Here is a 21,222-nt window from a genome sequence, read left to right as displayed (position 1 = left end):
TTTATTGACTGAAGTGCCCGGCGTTTACGGGGCTAAATCACCCTTGGGAGATGACTTTCGGAAATCCAAGTTCTCAGTTCATGGCTGTGTAAAATAAGAGACATCGCCGCTGAATTTGAAGTCTTTACGACACATACTTGAAGTACGGGAAATTTTGATATAAAACGCCTCTGCAACTCTTCTTGGGAGCTGATTTTCGTAGAATCCTTTCCTAGCGGATGTCTACGTAGCAAAAGGAATACTCGTGTCAAATGTCATGTCTGTAGGTCTTATAGATCCTGAGAATTCGTTATTAGTGAGGCATTGAATTGAATTTCGCTTCATACAAATTTTACCACCCTTTTCACCACTTTAGGAATGAAATTTCAAAAAAAAAAAAAAAAAAAAAAAAAAAAAAATCCCCACATGTACCTACTCATGGAATATTTCCTCCAAATTAAAAACCTCTAGGTCAACCGTTTTAGGCTGTGAGTTGTCTTGTCTGTCAGTGTTAGAGTTTTATTAAGTAGATTGTTAATTTTTGTTCATCACTTGGGTAAAAGCCGCACGTCCCCAATAGTGCAGGAATCACAGCAGCGTGAGAGAAGCGCTGTGTTCCGTTACGCTCATTGTACGCTTGCGCCGCATCTATCTATCTTCCACTCGACTGTTTATAAAGTGAAGTGAAAAGTTAATGTGGTTTTCATTGCTTGTTAAAACAACAATAATTTCGGCAATAAAGGTTAATTATTCTTGCATTTTAAAAATCTGATTGCTAGTATAATTTCAAGTATTTATTCTTTTATTATTAAAATAAAAATGATTCAATTTTATTCATAAAGTATGCAATCATTTCATCAATGTTTTGCTATGACAATGTCACGCTAAACTATCGTCCGTAAACCGACTTTACAGACAACCAATTTTTTAACAGAAACAACTAGATATTCAGTGTTTCCTGCCATTAATTTCAAAAGCCATATACTATAACCATAGGAAATAACAAGGTTTTCTTTTGTTTCAAATTGACTTTATGAGAAAATTTAGTTTGGTTCAAATTTAATATTTCTTCCGGGACAGGCTCTGTACGTTTTTATTAGATTTCCCAATCTCAATTAGTAAATGAAACCTTAAAATGACCCAAATTAAAATTGTATTACCATTTCACTAGTTCAACCAACTTTTGAAAGCAATAATTCTCACGCTCATCTCGGTAAAGTCGCGTCTTCGAAGTGAAGGAAATAGAAAGAGGAAAAAAAAAATGTTTATAATCGGATAGGTCTGTACATGTAGCACCATTTTCTTTTTGTCCCGTCGACTTCGCGGATTAGTCGAACGTGATCGGTTAGAAAGTAAATATTCGCGTCCATCGCCAAAGCGTCCTTCGTACTGTTCACCGTTAAATATTTTCACCTAAAAAATTTACGAAAAAAAAAAGTGCTGGTTTTAAATTATCCAGGGATGTTAATAAACTTACGGGTAAAAGGTTCACTTACTTTGGACACGAACATACTCGTGTGATTTTTCTATAAATAAATTTAAAAAAAAACTGGTCAAGACTCCGTACAAAAACACGCTTATTTCTTCTAAGTGTGTCTTTACCCTGTTTATAGCTACAGATAAGAAAAAAAAAACCCGTAAGTTGAAATACAGTGTAGTTTCTGCGAAGATCCAGTTATCGATCATTTGAGGTGAATTTCTCTTCGTTGGAAAGTCCGCAAACTGTACCGCGTTGCGATTCCAAACCGAGCGGTAAAAATTTCGTATATGGGTATACGTTCCCATCACATCCCCTCTCCCCCCTCCACCAAATTCCCTCTCTCGGACATTCACCCAAGGACACACGAGCCGTGAAAATAGCAGTTTCCTCCCGGCACGCCCGGAATCCGTACTTCCCGTTCGGCATCGCGCGCGAATGATTGCGATTTCGCTTTAGTACCTACGTTAGGGAATTGGGTAGAGTTTGGGATGAGCGAGGCGTGTGAAATGTGATGCGAAAAAAGAAAAAAAATTCCCGATCGTACGGTCAAAACGTTTGTCCCCCGCAGTCACCGCGCAACGTTGCCAACACACAGGGGGAAAAAAGAAAATTCAAAGCAGTCATGTGTACTGCCGACAGAAGTGAAAACTTTTTTCGCAATTTTTACGAAAAAAAAAATATTATCACACAACAAATTTGTGTCATCACGTTAGTAAAATAACTCCTAAATTACTATAAAATACGCATTGCATAGTAATTGTAGGTATTAAAAAAATAAATAACGATGTTCTTAATTTTTAAGGTTATATTGCTACAAAGACTCCGTTTTCTTGGTTATTCAAACTATATATCTGTATGAGAATGTTAATATATTTTATACTCACTTTTTACTGCACAGTAAACCTATAATTAACTTAACTTATCGTTAACACGTCACGTTACCATGTCGATGACGACTTACGTGAATTTACTCCCTATCCAAACCTTCCCATATAAGTTTTCACTTCAAAAATCCGTACATTAACAAAAGATTCCTTTGGAAACCAGTTGCCGAGAAATAGTCTGTGATACTACAAGAAATATATTATACATTTTTACAGCACATGGCTACGGTTATTTTTGCATACATGAAATACGTTTTTTTCGAGATAATACTTGAGCATTACTTAACAAAAATTCATGCATAATTTTATATTTTAATCAATGTTTCAGTCAATCATATATTTCTAAAAAAAAAATGGGAAAAATAATCGATTATTTAACAAATTTGACTTTATTTTGTTTTATTATGCTTAATAATATGCACATTTAACACGGAAAAGATATTCAGGAAACGGTGTAACTATTGTAGGTACTGGAACAACACGAAGCATAAATGCCCGGTTAAGAATGCGAACTTACTATTACTGCGAACACTATTTTATAGTAATACAGTTAATTTCTGTAAATGTACGAATTAAAAAAAACACGTGTAAGTTTATATGAATATCTCTGTTTTATTTACAAAAAAAGTATATATATTACATTGTAGCTACTTTGACAAGAATTACTTTCTAACAGCAAGAAAATTATCACGTTGTTTGAATGAATTTTGCAATGGGGAAGATGGATTAAAAATGTTTTCTTGGGCATACGGCATTGCTATTACACTGTACGACATAGAAAAACCTCAATTACGGACCAAAAAAGGATGAATACGCAAACACACGAAACAGCCAATCATCGTTTGCGTATTTATATTGTTTTGTCAGTAATTGAAGTTTTTCTATGGCATACAGCGTAACCAGCAAAGGTGTATCTATAAAAAAAATTGTTTAATTTTTATTTGATAGTTTTTGTGAAACTGAAACACATATAAATTCAGATAATGATATTACTAAATACTTTAAAGCAACTAGTTATCCTGTATGTTACTCACACGTGAACCTGTGATATAATCCTGTTTATTACGTCAGTGGACATTTGCCTCTGCTGAAGTATGCTCTATGTCGTAGAGAAAGAATTTGCCATCGGTTGATTTTTTGCTTGTTTTCTTGTTTTTGTGTGTGTGTTTTAAGTTCCTTCAAGTCCTTTTTGGTATACAGTGTAAACCAGTAATGCCATTCTAACTATAAAAATTATTGAAATAACGTTAAAAATTAAATTCGCGCATTAATTCCAAAATAGGCAGCCTAACCTAGGTTTTTTTTCTAACCCGTAGTCCTATTTTTCCCATGCGGAAGTGACGATCTGTCGGAACGTCGTCAAAAAAAAAAATTGCGGACATTTCCGTACATCTGGCAACGTTGCGGGCTCCGCGAGCGTCGAAATGTCACCGGGGTCACAGAACGTGGGAAAGAGGGGAAAGGGGTTAACATCCCCGCTGTACTCCCCTCCCCCTTGCTTTTACAAGCTAAACCCCTAGGTCCATTGCAACCCGCTTCCCCCATCCGGCCTTCTTTCCGAGTGACAAACTGCCCCCTCAGGATGAAAATCCTGGTTAGAAATTCACGACCCCCCCCTCCCTTTACAAACCCAACCCCCCCTTTTTCCCAAAAAAAAAAAATCGTAAACGAGTCCCAAGGCAGTACACGTCTTTCCACCTGTAGGCTACACTGTTAGAAACTACGGTAAATTTACAGACTTTTCAACGAAGATATAACCTCAAATAAACGAGAGTTCTTCATAATTAAAAAAAAAATGGAGTCTTTTAGAAACCAAGCCGTATTTTGATTTCCAAGTTGTATGTTTCGTTCTAAAGAGCACGTAGCCAAAAGAAGAGTTTACATAACAAGTTTTTTGAAAGGTTGTAAATATGCCAAGAATGTTCTATTGGATTCGTGTTCAAAGAAAATGACCTCAGTGTCCGTAAATCTACGAAGATAGCCGTAAATTTACGAAGATCTCTGGATAATTTGAAACGAGAATTCATCGTTAATTGAAGAGGAAATTTTTAACAGTGTACAAAGCGTATGATAAATTTAAAACGGGTTTTTTGTATGCTAATATACAATTCATTAATATATAAAAATAGATTTTTTAACTATGAAATCCTGAGTTTTGGAAAGAAACAAATTTATAATGATTTACGAATGATATAGTTACTAAAAATAACGAGGTTCGAGACGAAGACTACATACGAACGCTTAATCCATGACAGTATACCACATGATTTTCTTTCAGTCCAAGCTAGGATTAACACAAAAAAAATTAATTATATAATGGAAAACATATTTTATAAACATTAAATGCAGTTTTATTTGAAATTATTTAAAAACACGTGTAAAAATATTAGGTTGCCACCCATTAGAAACTCGCCACATCGAAGTATCATGAAACCACTCGGAACTATTCTCACCGAGTGGCGCATTTCACGCCAACTGTGGCCGGGGATGAGAGCCACACCCGAACAGTTTCGAAGTTCTCCGATGTTTGCCGATCACTCGAAAAAAAACAACACAGTCTTGCAAGGATTATTATATTCTACGATTACGATCATGGAGTGTTTTCAATAACGGTAACATAACCAAACTTTCATTTTAGTTTATATAACTTAGCATATCCTAACCTACCTTCCCGGAAAAATAAATAAATACATATTATTTTTTACACTGATCAAACCTAACTTAACCGTTTACTTCGGTAAACTTCGGAACTGTTCGGGTTGTGGTTGTGGCTTTCATCCCTGTGGACTGCAGACTATCATACAGCTCATCGATGCAATACTCTATGGAAACAATTATATTGTAATACAAACAAATTTTTTTGCGTAAAAGTAAATATATCACAATTTAAAAGAATAATCTTTGGGTAACTATCTATGTGTGAGTTTCAGATCATTAACACGATAAGTTTTTAGAGTTCTTTTGTTGTCGGAATTTTTGAAGTGAAACTTCTTTGCTGATGGGGCTACAATTTTCGAGCGTTACGGAAAATCCGATCGCACGAGGGGAATAGTCAGGTACGTGGTGGGGGGAACCGGTAGAGGAGGAGAGTGCGTCAGCGGCGACGCCACTCCAACGCATAGTCCATTGAAAAGTTACATTTGGGGTTGCGTTTTTTAGAGGACGCAATTTTATTTTTTTGATGTGTAGGAGGGGGGGGGGTCAGTGTAAAGCTAAAACCAAGTTTGTGGGGTCGCCACCCTTGTCCCACGGCCGCCATCTTGAAAATAGGGGTTGAAATGGTTTTTACGATATATCTCTTAAACTATTTATTTGATAAAAAATATTTGTTATTTTTTTTGTTGCAAATTAAATTCTCTACAACTTTGGTCCAGTAACTTTTTGACGTAGAACTATAAATAAAAAAGTTATAAGCGAAAATATTCAGAAATTCGAGAAAAAAATTTATATTTTTCGATATAACCTTTTTTTTTTATCATTTTACGAAAAAATGATATCTGACCATTTTTGTAGATCGTTTTTTGAGGAACAACTTTTATTCGCATCATTTTTTCATTAAGTCAATAGCTAAGGTTTTACAGCGCTCCGAAGTGAGTACTATTTTTCAGTACTCTTAACTATACCTATAATATACGTGTGTACTAATAATATGTCATCAGTTATTGTTTTTTTTATTTTGTTATTATAACTTTTTTAATTACAATTTTTGCAACATTATTTATCATTATTTATTTACTCTTTTCCCCACCACCCACGAGGTAGAGTCTAGAGGCGCGTTTTTTTTTACGTGGTATCCCCAATAGGCATAATCCACGGTGATTTTCTAAATTAGAACTACTCAGTCCTCAGTCGTTTAGATGGACCAGGCTGCAGCTCAGCATCTGATCGGCTTTCTGAATTAAATACCAGTGGGAGAACTGGAGAAGGAAGGGGTGTTAATGTCGGCGGTTCATCATCAAAGTCATTTTCATTTATTAATTCTGAGAGTTCCATTAAGTTGCTGCAAGTCTCTTCAGAACAATGGAAGCACACTGCAGAACATTTAAGCCCTGCTTTTCGACATCCACACATCGCTCCACAGTTTCCTTTGCATTTGCAAAATATCAATTTTAGAAGCTGGTGCTGGAGGTTTAGAGTTCTGCACTGGCATCAATAATTTTCCACATTTTTTCCTGCCCCAGTCTTTAGGATCATTATAATTACCAAGCCACGACTGGACCTGATGGTAGACTCGGAAAGTATGAAAGCGAGCTGTGTCTTGTGTTGGAGGAAGTGAAGATAAGTTAAATGTACTTTTTGTCACTGCCTTGGGGAATTGTTTGTATCTTAGCCTGTCAAGAGAATTATCATCTTTATTACCACCGTATAAAGAGATAAAAAAACTTTCACTAATTACAGTGAGCAAAGCAGGGTCAACTCTCTTGTTGAGAAACAAAGCCGCTCCACTTGCAAACTCTAAATGTTTTTCCAGGTTTTTCGCAAATCTCATTTTACCGATATTGTAAGGAGCTGAAGTTGTGTCACATCCGGAAAAAGCATGAAGAAACAGCAAGTTATCCGCAATGACATTTCCGTACATAAAACCTGACGCACAATATAATTGTTCTGCTGTTCGTCTTTTTGATGGTTTTAAAAAAAATACATTTGCTTGTTCTCTGCCAAGTGCTGTGAGCAATATCAGTATGTCAATATCTTCAGCTACAATAGTAACGGTATTAAATAATGGAGATGCAGCAAGAGCAGTGCGAACGATAAGAGCGTCTGCGTCTGATTCTGCTTGGTCAACAGTGAAACCCATTTTCGAGAATACAGTTTTAAGAAGTATAATAAAGTTAGATTTGTTCTTCTTATTACCAAGAAATTTCTCTTGTGATAATGTCGGTATGGTGTTCTTGTCAAATTTTACTTCTGCGACTGGTGTTTTTTCGTGCGGCGCAAACGTTCCCAAGACTTTGTTCCTGCGACATCAGGGTCGTCTGAGTAACCGTCAAACACAATGCTTGCAGAGAGCCCGAAGTGTTCTTGTACATATTTGACCTATTTTGTAGTTATATCCTTGAACGATGAATTTCGATCCCAAATTACTTTATGTAAAAGAAAACCACCGTCAATAACAAAATGACTCCTGGCGCTGATGTTAGAGGATCGTTCCACCGGTGTAAAAGCATTAAACAAAGATGACTTAGTACCTTTTCTCATGCCATCCTCCGCGAATAATGACAATGGGAAAGGTGCTAATTCATACCTTAAGTATTCTTTGACATCACCGACTGTTTCTCTTGAAATGCACATTCGTTGAAATAAGAGTAGGGTAGACCGGGGGAAATCGGGTCACGGAGTAAACCGGGTCATCGTAACAAGATCTGCTGTCTTGTGGCGAAATAATGAACTGGAGTCTACGGAACCTACCAAAGAGTGCTGTTATCTGTCTATACAACCGTCCACTACAAGGCGAACATCGTCTGTAACAACATTCTGTTAGTCTGTGCGACATGAACCCGAACCTGTGTAGTCCTGAAGTGGAAAATTCTTAACAATGTAAGTTTTATTCTGTTTCAAATAAGCCTTTACGTTCGCATTTCGAAATAGTATTGTAGTTTAAGTAATGGAGTACGAAAATATGTACCCAATTAACATTATTCTGCATTACTGAAGCTCTATATGTTTGACAGAATTTATAATATTTTTATTTTCTTAAAAGTGCGAAATGGGGTAACTCGGGTCGCTGCCGTTGGGGTAAAACGAGTCACTGCATACAGTGGGGAAATCGGGTCGCTTCATATATTTGCTATATATTGTGAAGCACTTTATTCTTCTTTCTCAATTTTTAAGTTAAGACCTATTCTAAATAAGTGGAAAAAATGAATTTAAGGCACATGACTTCAACTTTAGTTAAAATTTGTAAGTACTTATAATAATATTGAAGTTTAGGACATGTTAAAATAATGAAAATATTATCCATGTAAATATAGAATTACGAGTTCACTGCCAAAAATGTAAGTGGAAGGAGCACCACAGAAGAAGTGAGATGCCTGTTACCAACACCGGAAAAATTAACACCAAAAAGAATAGGTGAACGAAAAACTGTTGCTTCTCTAAGGCTACTGTCAAAAGAGAATCGCACATTGTTGGAATCCAGGAAATTGAAAAGCAAGAAGCAGGTGTTAAATTAAGTTCAAAGCAAAGCTAAATTGAACCTCTGAAGACGAAGAAGCGAACAAAAACTAAAAACACATCCGAGTTGGAAATTTTGGAAGAAGGCCAGGATGATGAGGAAGATGTTCTCTGCAACATGTGCAAAATTGCATACAAAGACATCAGAAGCTGCACTGCTGGAGACTGAATTCAGTGCCAGTCTTGTAAAATGTGGTACCATGAGCGCTGTGTCAATGCTTTTCAGTGTAAAAAGTTTTTATGCGGAATGTGTCTGTCAAAACAGTAAAGAAAATCTGTTGATCCGATTTGCCCCACTTGTGATCCGATTTACCCCACTTCTGTCCAAATCGGGTCAAAACATTTCATTTTCCTTTTATCAAGTTTAATGTCAATTCGTAAGGAAGATTGGCTAATGTTTGTATGTTAATATGTACATAAATGAATGACTGATATTACTGTACATTAATTTATGGTAAATTAATATTGGTTTTATACTTATTCAGGAATTTCAAAAAATTTACCCGATTTCCCCCGGTCTACCCTAATGGATTAATGATGACACGAGTTTTATCAACTTCAATAGTACTTGTCATAGCGCTGAAAGGAAGAACCTTATTTTTACGCTGAAATGATAGCCGTTGAAAATCAGATCCTATGATACCTGAACAGGTATTCTCGGTAACGGCCATCAGATTTAAAATTATTTTAAAAATCAATAATTGTTACATCATGTTATGGAGTGAAAAAGAGTCAATAATTAATTATTAATAATATTGCAAAATTTGTAATTAAAAAGTTATAATAACAAAATAAAAAAAACAATAACTGATGACATATTATTAGTACACACGTATAATATAGGTATAGTTAAAGAGTACTGAAAAATAGTACTCACTTCGGAGCGCTGTAAAACCTTAGCTATTGACTTAATGAAAAAATGATACGAATAAAAGTTGTTCCTCAAAAAACGATCTACAAAAATGTTCAGATATCATTTTTTCGTAAAATGATTAAAAAAAGTTATATCAAAAAATATAAATTTTTTTCTCGAATTTCTGAAGATTTTCGCTTATAACAATGTTAACAAATTTTTTTATCAAATAAATAGTTTAAGAGATATATCGTAAAAACCATTTCAACCCCTATTTTCAAGATGGCGGCCGTGGGACAAGGGTGGCGATCCCACAAACTTGGTTTTAGCTTTACACTGACCCCCCCGACACATCAAAAAAATAAAATTGCGTCCTCTAAAAAACGCAAGGTAATGCCTAAAAAATGTAACATTTCAATGGACTAGCATGCGCTAGCGGTCGAATGAGAAGACGACAATGAATGGGGGTAGGTACGTAGCGTAGCAGTCTATATGCTTGTTGTAACGGCCAGCAGGGGAGAGGTAGAAATGAAGCGACAGTGATGCTACGGAATTCTCGCAACGCTGATTGTGTTTGTCTACTCCTCAGTTTTCGTAACGGCTAACGATTGACGCTAACATAATTATTTTACTTTATTTAAAGCATCTACAATTTATTAATTCATGTCGAAAAGAGTTATTGATTTGTGAACCTAACATTTATAAGTATCATTAATTTTTATGTTAATAGTGTGATTGAATACGTAAAAAATTATGTATAGACTTTAGAGGTTTGCTTTATAAGGAATTTATTTTAGGTATACGATTTTAAATGACAAAATAAATTTTTTATTTGTGAGATAGACTTTATATGTTTAATTTGTGCTCGATTGGAGTGTTTTTAAAAATTGTTTATTTAAGTTTTATAAGTCCCTACAACGGTCGCTAAGAGTTCTAGAAGCTTTGGCGTTTACTGTCTCACTCTGTCTTAAGTAGACCATTGTGTGACTCACAAACCACCGCGTACGTAGGAAAGAGGCTGAGCAAGATTGTCAAATACTTCAGCTCATTCCTCCCTTTCGAGTGTTCTTCAAATACTCCTCTCGTATTAAACTTTTTTTTTCATCGTTCTTCGTCGGTAACGTCGGCTGGAATCAAATAAAACTCTCTCTTTTTTTTAAATCAATAGCTTCTGACTTTAACTTAACAGTACGTAAGATACTCACAGATGCGTGTCTCTCATATAGGGCACCAATGTCTAAGTATGATTCATCTACTTAAATTTGAGTGCCTACCAAAAGTCACAGCCTTTTAAGAGGCAGGCAAAAAATTGGGCTTCGTTAAGTGGAATGCCAGAAGCATATACCTAGGGACCGGCTGCTTTCAATAACGTTTGGTATTGAATTAATTTTTGGAACTACAACTGTAATACTAACACTCTTAATAGACTACACAGAGAAACAATTTTTTTTTACAAAAGTTTCCTTTGGAACCCAATTGCTAAGAAATAGTTTGTAATAGGTACCTACTACAAGAAAAATATTGTGAAACTGTACAAGACACTACTATATGTGGGTATTTTTCTCACATATGAAAACGATTTTGGAAACTGTACTGAATATTTTTTTGTTGTGTTCGCGAAAAGAGGTGCAAAATTTAAATTTTGATTGGTGTTTTGTACAAGCATACATTTTTTAGACCATGAAAAATATTATCTAGAATAATATAGTTGGACTTTATTTTATTTTATTGCGATTATTAATGTGCGCAATTAATACTGAAAAGCGATTCAGAGAAAGTTTTTTAACAGCTGTCATAGTACTGGAACGACGCAAAGCATAATGACCGGCTAATAATCCTAACCACGTATTACAGAGAAAATTTTTGTAAAGTTACATTTTTAAGCAAATGTACAAATTCACAAATATCTGTTATGTTACATGCTTATGTCACTTCCATTTAAAAATAATTTATACCTTTGAAATTCAATGTTAATGGGATAGAAATGTTCATGTGGAAACACAGATATTTGTACATTCACGTGAAAACAACTGCATCACTACAAAATAGTGTTCGCAGTAATACTGTGTTCGGGTTCTTTCCCTGTCTTTTATGCTTTGTGTTGTCCCAGTACCACCAATAGTGGAAAAAAAAATTGTAAACCGTTTCCGGAATAGCTTTCCAGTATTAACTGCTAACGCAATAAGCATGATACAACAAAATAAAGTTAAATAGTTGAGTTGTAGATTATTGTTTCTATAGTTTAAATAATTATCCTTGAATGAAACATCAATTAAAATATAAAATTATGCGGCAATTTTCGTAAGAAATACTCAGTACTATCTTAAATAATAACGAACTTCATATATGCTGAAATAACCATAGGCATGTGTTATACAAAGTTACGATATCTTTCTTGTAGCATCACAAACTATTTCTTGGTAACTGGTTTCCAAAGGAATCTTTTGTAAAAGTACAGAAGATTTGTTAACTGTGTGGAGTCATTTGGTTCGTATATCTCTCAGTTAAACTAAGTTTCCAATTAAGAGCGTCACGCACACACACACAAAAACGTGCATTCGAAATAGGAGCTTCAACAAATTGCGCTACGGAGGTCAGTAATTTTTTCTTCTTCTTTTGAACAAGGGTATTTTTATCTTCCACGACAAGTGGCCGCCCCTGATCTATTTATACGCCACGCCCTTGTGAACAGCTGTGTTCAAGGAGAAGGGGAGGGTGGTATAGGGGCTGCGTGGTAAATAAACCCCTAGGCTCGGAGGTGGAAAAGAACGTGTCGGGTTTCTATTCGTCCAGCCGAAAGGGGTTGGATGGGGTGGTTAAGGGGGGGCTGGGGGGACAGAGACGTTAATCAGCTCCGCAAGCGACCGGCCGCTTGATTAAACACGTCCTGGTGCTCTCTCTCTCTCTCTCTCTCTCTCTCTCTCTCTCTCTCTCTCTCTCTCTCTCTCTCTCTCTCTCTCTCCTCCAGATAGAGTCCCCGTGGTCAACTTCAACCCTTTCCTACCCCATCACCCTTCCTGCTCTATTTATCCTCCGAGGAGAGAAGGTAAAAAAAAAAAACACTAGACCCTTTCGCGATAGGAAACCAAGAGAGCAGAAGGGTGTTTATAAACACCTAAGATTCATTGAACCTGAGTCAGGCGCCAGAATAATCTTTAATATTTTATTTTTATTTTCTGTTTTATAAATAAATGGTTGGTTGTGTTATGCCTGTTAGACAAATAAAGTTCTAGCAAATCATTTGTATTTCTTTTTTTCCCCCCACAAGGTTTTCGTACGTCTAGGTGATATATAGTAACTAAAATTAAAGTTAGGTTCAGTAAGTTATATAAATAACATGTAAAACAGTGCTTAAAATATTAAATCTCTTCCAATATGATTTTTTTTCCTAGTAGGGTAAGTTTTCGCATGCCTAGATATCGTAGTTTGGTTGTGGTTATGCCAGTAACATTTAAAACACTTTTAAATCGTGAAAACTATACGACTGCACTAAGGTTAACTGTATTACAGTTTGGGAAGATCAATATTATTAGTTTGCACATTAAAAGGTTTTGCCACTAAATTTTTGGGGAAAAGGGGATAAATTAATTTTTTTGACTGAAATATAGTGGTATTACACTTCTTTTCATAAACACAATTAAGCGGAGTACAGTAAGCCCGTGTTGATACTTTAGCCACAAATAATCTGTGTTATGTGGTTCAGCTGACAACTGGCATACAGAATATTAAACTTTATTGTACGGAAGTGTTTCAAATCACCGTGGTGAATGTAATAGAACCCATCGTTGGAGTGGCAAATGATACAGTAGACTGGCAAGTTTTCTAACGATACTCAAATTTCTCTACCATTGCATTCCACCAATGTTCCATGCCATGTGTAGGAATGACGGACACCTACTGGTCACTTCAGTGGTTGTAAACCTTCCCCCCTCCCGTTTATAGTCATTACCCTACATATTTCATATGCAGCTAATCTATACTTATAAAAAAGTATCGTGACTGAGTGACGGACAACGAACAACCTAAACCGGTTGACCTAGAGATGTGAAACTTTGAGGAAATATTCCTTGAGTACCCTAGAGTTGCATTAAGGAGGGATTTCTTTTTTTTCTTTTTTTTTTTTTGAAATTCCATCCCAAAAGACGTTAAAATGGATGGTAAAGTTTGTATGAAAGACTTTTATTTTAAGTTACGATAGTACCATTTTGTAAATACACTCTTCAAAATAAATAAAATAATACATGTTTTCATTATTTTTGAACATTCTTCTCCTAAAAAAGGGTTAGGGGGTTTCGGGGCCGTTTCAAATGAACATTTCTTTTTTTTTTTTTGTGTCCAAATTTCTTATAGTAACGAATGTTGCATTGTTGATTCCTTCGTCTCCATGACAACTGTTATAGCCATTGTTGATGCTTTCTTCGTCTCCGTTAAAATTTTGCGGATGAGGTAAAGATGAAAATTTTTCCGTTTTTCAAGTGTGAGTCCTTCAGACTTGAAACTCGGCAGGGATGTTCCCTACATTACGTGGTATACTAAAAGATTAAAATTTTTTAGCACGGACAACGTCGGGTGCTCCAGCTAGTAAAGGATATAAACTAAAAACATTTACATATGTAATCGTACATGTTAGCAATCATTCTTAAATTTAATTTAGAAATAAGACAAAAATTAATTAATGGTTTCATTGCCGACAATTGATGATAGTTTTTTTTTATGTAAACATTGACTACGATGAAAGTATGTACATGCAAATCTGAAAATATTACAATTGTGTATTTTGTTTACTTAATGACTAACAAAAAAATATATTTAAACTTAATAAGCTAACTAAGGTTTTTATAGACCGCTATCAGTCCATAATAGCTCGAAGCAAACATGATATTTTTATCAAACAAACAATGTTAAGTTAATGCTATGTTAATTAGGCAGTTACATTAATATAACTATTACACATATTACTCTTGTTCCAGAATGAACTTAAAAATCTTTGCAGCAATTCTGATTTTTGCCACATGACAAAAATTTGTTTTCAAGGGAAACCAAGAACACATATTTGTGATCTGTTTGTGAAGCCTTTAATTTATGATGAACATCTGTTATTTATTACAAATCCATTCAAATCATTTTATAAAATAGCAGTGTAGGTGTATGATAAATGAATAAATGTGTAGTTGAGCAGATCTTTTAAAAGAAGATGAATTTACTAGTGAAATACTTTTTCTCAGCATCTACAAATAATACTTTATTATTCATCTGCAGTGATTTGTGCTATAACAAGCTGTATTTTAGCTATGCTATTTTCATATTCCAGACCAGTGATGTGTAACATCTAAACTTTGTAACAAACGAACACATTTATGTGTTCTCATGTTGCAAATACACTTACAATACCGAACCCGGACACGAAATTTAACGTAGAAAACTTCAAAAATAATTCAGAGAGTGATAAAATATGCGCAAATTGTGTTTGAAACTACATTTCCGAACACGAATCACAAGTAGTTTCCGCACCCGCCGCTAGAATTCGTTGCCGGAGCAGCCACGTCGACTATCGAATCCTTCGGTTATCAGATCGAAATTTTAAGCTGTATAACGCAACAGCTTCGTTAAAAAAGAAAAAAAAATACTTTGAACCCGATTTTCGACAAGGAATTTTAATAAAATACTGCCCATCTTGTTAAAAATTCACTGAATTGTTAAAAACTACAAAGTTTTCCTTTGTCTTTGTGAACTTTTGCCAGAGACGGCAGCCCCACAGTTGTTACACGTTTCCGTTCTTCGACTTTCCGTCGCACTCACGTAATAGCTCACACCATATGCCGCCTACCGGAGAGCAAAGATGTCACACAAAAAAAAAAAAGAAGTAAATAAGGGCTGTAAGCCTATCCATCCCACCCCCTCCCTTGCTTGAGGGGCCAGCGGAGTTCGTTTGAATTCGTCCGGCCGTAAATAACCGCCTCTTGGCGTCTTGCTACGTCCCGCGGATACACCCCAGTGTGACGGGCGCCGCACTCCATCGCAGTACTTACTCCCTCCCTCTTTTCCCGAACACCGCAATGCGTTTTCCCTACGCCATCTGTTTCGTGTCTCCGGAAGCTCCTTCACAAAGCTCTCACAACGAACAGGTCCCATGCACTCAGCGGAATGAATGCAACTGCTTTGCACTCGAAGTAGCGTATAGAATACGTCGCTAGGTAGCTCTGTTGCCCCCCCCCCCCCCCTAGCTGTTTCTTAGGTTAACTTTAAAAGGCTACAGATAGCGCTTCCGGCGGTGATTATTCTGTAGTTCGTCATAAATCAACTCAACAGATCGCGCACTAGTAGAAACAAAATGTTTCCAAAAATGGGTTATAGGAAGCAGCACTGCATACTTATAAACACGATCTTTAAATAAATATGGTAGTTTTCCATTATGGCACTATTCCTCCTGTTTTGACGGGGGGCAAAGGAAGACTGCCATACCGGAAAACTACCACAATGGAATTAATTCCGCCTGGGGGCGACGGAAAAGTGCCATAATAGATAAACTACCATAAGTTAAAACGCAACCATATACAGTCCTAATACTCAAACGACATGAGTAAATCATGTATGTTATCTTAGAAAGAATTTGTAGAAGTAAGCAGCATACAAAGTCTTGTGATTCTAATAAACGTGTTAACTCCAGGTCACTAGTTGAAATGAAATGTAATATAGTGACCGAAAATCACAATTACCTGACAACCGACGGTTAAGTAAGTAAAATATTTCATGATTTATATCATATGTTTAAAATGCCACGACAGATTGTCACAATCAAGTGTATATTCAATTGATTTTTATTTTAGGAAGAAATGGCGGACGCAAAAAAAATGTATACACTGTGTCGAAAAAGTTGATAACGAGAACAAAATAAGTTTGTAATGTAGGGTTATCAGGTGAGTAGCACACACAGAGCTAGAAGCATTGCCTTATTCAGACACTGAACATAACTCAACTCTCGGGCCGTGTTCCAGAAAGTGTCCGAATCCCAGCAAGGTTTAAATTTCTGAATTGGCTTCCCGAAATATTTTTTTCTTTGAAACGTTTTCCTCATGTATCAAACCTTGCGAATACTGATTTCATGATATTTTTGAATTTGAAATGTCCATTTCAAGAAATAAGTATTTTAGTATACCAAAAGCTTATAATTTTTTAAAAATACCAAACAGATATTTTGTTCCAGCTGCAAAAATTTCTAGAGGAAAAAAAACTAGAAACGGTTTACAGCCTCGAAGAGTAGTGAGACGCTTGCTTAACAACTGAAGACTCATTTAGCAGGAAGAACACCCCAACAATTCATCGATATAAAGTTATTTTATTTTATATCTTTATCGTTGGAAAAAATACCTTTGGTTTAGAACGACAGGGTAAAATAATTATTGCTTGAAATAACAAAGGATAACATTTTTTCCCCCTTCATTTTCTTTCGTTTTGGAATGGTCTATATCGGTATACCCGTAAGGGCTTAATTGTATGATACAGGAAGCTTTGGTCTGTAAAATCACCTAACATTTTTTACGTCCATACAATTGGAAAAACGTTAAAATGAAATTTTGTTTCATTTTAACACGTAGTATTGTTACAGTTACCAGATAAATTTGTTCTAAGCTACAAATTCCGATGAAGAGATAAAAAATGTTGTATATATATTTTAATCATTATGTATCACTTCTATATGAGTTTGAATAGTCGTCGAAAGATCTCCCACGTAACCAACAGCAAAAAAAAAATATATATAAATAAATAAACTGGTAATTATTATCTAACTGTAACAGATACGTAACCTGTCAGCAGATTATCGAGTTGAAGGTAAAATGTTTGCGAACAAAGACAGTGCTTTAATCAATTATACTTAGTTTCCCATCTGATATGAACAAAATACGCCATGTTGGTTTCGACAGATCTCATGTCATACACAATAAAATTCTTTATTGTCGTTTACAAAAGATTCCTTATACACACCTGTAATAGTGTTGAATACAGTTTCCAATTAAACGATAGTGCGCAGCCTTTGACAGGTATTGCTTATTTGTTTTGTATATCATTCTTAAATCAACATAAATGTTGGATTTCCCAAAACCATGAAAAACTCAGGTTTGTAGGATTGCGGGAAAACCAATATTTTTATTGATTTATGAATTATATTTAAACCATTTAGTAATGCACGACAAAGGCTATACACATATGAATAATTTAAAACTGTATACAACACAATTACGTGTTCTTAATTCTAGAGTTGACAAAAAATTTAGCTTTAAGTTACTAAAAAAATTTAATAAAAAATTATTAAATTTATGAAACATTTTATTAACGATCAACGATAGTCATACTATAAACTTATTCAAAATGTGTAAAAAAACGAAATTGTGGAATCAAAATAATTTAGGCTACTGCCCTCTTAAACAAATGGTTTGAGCCACGTATTAAATCCTGTCCCTCCACCCCCAACTTTCAGTCTTCGGCGATTGTTCCTTGCATAAAGTGTTTTCTCCCCTTAATAAGGGTTGATACTACAGATCCATGAACATCATGAAGTCTTGTGCCGTCCTCTCAGTCGAACTACGTTGTTTTTTTTACTTGAATTGGTAATTTGCTGTTGTTTTTTTTTTTTTTCTGTTTTTACATACATATTAATGTTCGCAGGACACGGCTACAACCCAGAAGCCAAGCTACTTTACATACATATTTTTTGTGTAAATGTTTTTACTATGATCGACATTTTTCTGTTTGCTATTTGTCTTCTTTTGTCAGAATATTTTGGACAAATCTGATTCTACCAACATAGTTTTTTTTTTTGTTTTTTTAGTTTTGAGTTCATCTAGGTTATGTGTTAGTTGGCTATTTAAAAGTTAGAGTCACTGTTGGATTCTATACCTGTGTTTTTTTTTCCTGTGGGGCCTTTAGCTTAATTGTGTAATCCACTTTTGTTGACTCATACTATGCAGTGGAAATCGTCCATCTAAAATTCGTGCAGCAAGGCGTGATTAGTGACCCGGAAAATTAGTGGCTAAATTTGGCTTCAGGCTAAGATTCATTGCACTATGTTATACTCTACGCACACATGCTTGTCCATTGGCGGATTTCTTACTGCAGAAACTCCCCTTGTTTGTAGTGGGTCTACGTGATTAAACCACTCTTACTGGCCCACAGTCGTAAAGGGGAGTGTCGAGAGAATTTTTGATCCAATCATCAAATAAATGCAAACATATCTTGCGATCAAAAAAAAATCCACGAAATTTCCGGGTCTCCAAACATGGTGAAAACACCGGGGTAGAATAGCGGTTTCAGTAACATCCAGGATGGACTTCATGCAGTTCTCTGCACACTCGGGCAAATGACCCCTGCTCATTGGCTGCTGGACTTCTGAGACGTCTCAGCTTGGCAGGCTGTGATTCGATACTTCGTTGGTCATGGGTCTCCCATTGGTCCAGGGTCCTCCAGATGACAACCGAGACAGAAGCTTCGTCGAGATACAAGAACCTGAATTTCAGCCGAACAAGAACTGAATATATGAAATTTCTTTTTTTTTTCCCCTTCTGTCTCTATTATTTGCGTCGCTAGAGACCAGGACTGTAATGTGTTGCGTTGTAATGAGGTCACTGAGACCCCTATTCTACCCCAGCGTTTTCACCGTGTTTGGAGACCCGTGAATTTCGTGGATTATTTTTTTTTTATCTCAAGGTATGTTTTGATTTATTTGATGATTTGGATTTAAAAAAATTCTCTCGACGCTCCCCTCTACGACTGTGGGCCAGTAGATTGGTTCAATCACGCAGACCCATTAGAAAGGTATTGTATGTAATTTATTTGTGTTGTATTGTATTGTGTTGTAATGTAATATGTTGAAATGTATTTGTGTTGTAATGTATTGTGTTGTAATTTATTTGTGTTGTAATGTATTTGTGTTGTAATGTATTGTATTATCTTTGAAAGATTTGTGCAATGGGAGTGCATGACTTGATGTAAGCTTTTGGACATAAGCCATTGCTAAGCACATGTATGTCTGTAGAAGAAAACTAAAAACCCCAAAAGACAAAAATACAAAATTAAGCAAAAAATTGCTGTTGTCAACAGGATATAAACACCACATAATATTCCATAACAGGAATATGGTCAACAAACAAAGAAAAATGTACTAAGAGAACGAAAAAAAAAACCACAAATGATGACAGCACAAAAATATTGAACCCAAAAAAAATTCAGCACAACAGTTGAAACGAGACAAAAAACACGACAAAACGAAAAGACGAAACAAACACAACTAGTTTTCCAAAACAGAAAGAAGCGACGTTTCGGGAACTGCTATCTGCTCCCGTCGACAGGCAAGAGACGCACGTGGTACGAAAACAATGGTTTCTTCTACAGACATACATAGCCTACATGTGCTTAGCAATGGCGTATGTCCAAAAGCTTACATCAAGTCGTAATGTATTTGTGTTTCAGGGGCGTAGGAACCGGGGGGGACTGGGGGGACATGTCCCCCTGAACTTTTTGGGTGGAGGGGACTGTCCCCCCCAACTTTCTAGACCGTGATATTTTTATTTTATAATATTATTCTGCCCAACTTTATTTGTAATTTCTTCACTCTCAAATTTTATCTTAAGGAACAATAATAATTTTAACATCGATGTATACAATGGATAGATACAAAAACTGCTTAAAAAGCGCTATTTTGCACTTTTAAAATCAAAATTTTCCGGTGGAGGACCCCCGGACCCCCCGTCTTAGTAAGAGGGGAATGGGTTTACATGACATCAAAATCATCATTTGTCCCCCCCCCCCCCCAACTTTATGAACACAGCTACGCCAATGGTTGTAATGTATTTGTGTTGTAATGTGTTTGTGTTGTAATGTGTTTGTGTTGTAATGTGTTTTTGTTTTAATGTGTTTGTGTTGTAATGTATTGTGTTGTACTTTGTTTGTGTTGTAATGTATTTGTGTTGTAATGTGTTTTTGTTTTAATGTGTTTGTGTTGTAATGTATTGTGTTGTAATGTATTGTGTTGTACTGTGTTTGTGTTGTAATGTATTTGTGTTGTAATGTGTTTTTGTTTTAATGTGTTTTTGTTGTAATGCATTGTGTTGTACTGTGTTTGTGTTGTAATGTATTGTATGAAATGTGTTTGTGTGGTGTTGTCCCAGCCACGGGACGCGATGCGCCGGTGAGGTGGCGGCCGCCAGGGATAACGGCGTGTGCGGCGTCGGCGTCGCCTACGACTCCAAGATAGCAGGCGAGTACCTCACAGCTGGAGGCCGCGGAGACAACCGACACAAGCACGGACCGAGCGTCCCGCGAGCAAAAAACCACCCAGTGAATTTGGGAGGTCGCACTGCTTTCCGCCGTCTTGCGTAGTCTGCACAACCCGGTGTCTGACGTTTCATTAGAGGCTAATCTTTAAAACTTTCGAATTATTAAGTAATTAATAGGGGCAGGCTTTTTTCGCGAATAAATCTGAACGGTTATTAGATTGCAACAAGGTATACCCGCACCAGAGGTTTCTTCCTTGTGATTGGCGGCCATCTGCTAGAGAGTCGTTGCATTTTTTGACCGAGCCACTCAGGATGCGTTTGCTTCCGCACTGAATTACTGTGATTGGTGTTGTAACAATCGACATGTAACTGAAAGAAAATCACCCAATAACGGAACACAGACAATGCTACAGTGTTTTAACTTTCAGCTAGTCTCGGTATTTTTTTCGCGAAATATGCATGGCCCTACCAATGACGTCAGTCGTCGCCGGTTTGCGTCGTCCATCGGACGTCTTGAGTAGTCTGCGCAACCCGGTCTGACGTTTCATTAAGAGGCTAATCTTTAAAACTTTCGAATTATTA

General features: G+C 36.1%; 1 protein-coding gene across 1 annotated transcript in view; it reads left to right on the top strand.

Annotated features, from left to right (window-relative positions):
* LOC134538304 (neuroendocrine convertase 2-like) overlaps positions 1-21,222 on the top strand; it is a 358,913-nt gene that overhangs the window by 297,070 nt on the left and 40,621 nt on the right. Inside the window, exon 6 of the mRNA XM_063379498.1 lies at positions 20,533-20,621. Coding sequence (XP_063235568.1) covers positions 20,533-20,621 — 89 coding nt within the window. The remainder of the gene's footprint in view (positions 1-20,532; positions 20,622-21,222) is intronic.

Source organism: Bacillus rossius, chromosome 13, assembly GCF_032445375.1.
Source record: "Bacillus rossius redtenbacheri isolate Brsri chromosome 13, Brsri_v3, whole genome shotgun sequence".
NCBI classification, from domain to species: Eukaryota; Metazoa; Arthropoda; class Insecta; order Phasmatodea; family Bacillidae; genus Bacillus; species Bacillus rossius.
The sequence above is the reverse complement of the archived record's forward strand: the minus strand, read 5'-3'. Positions and strand labels throughout refer to the sequence as shown.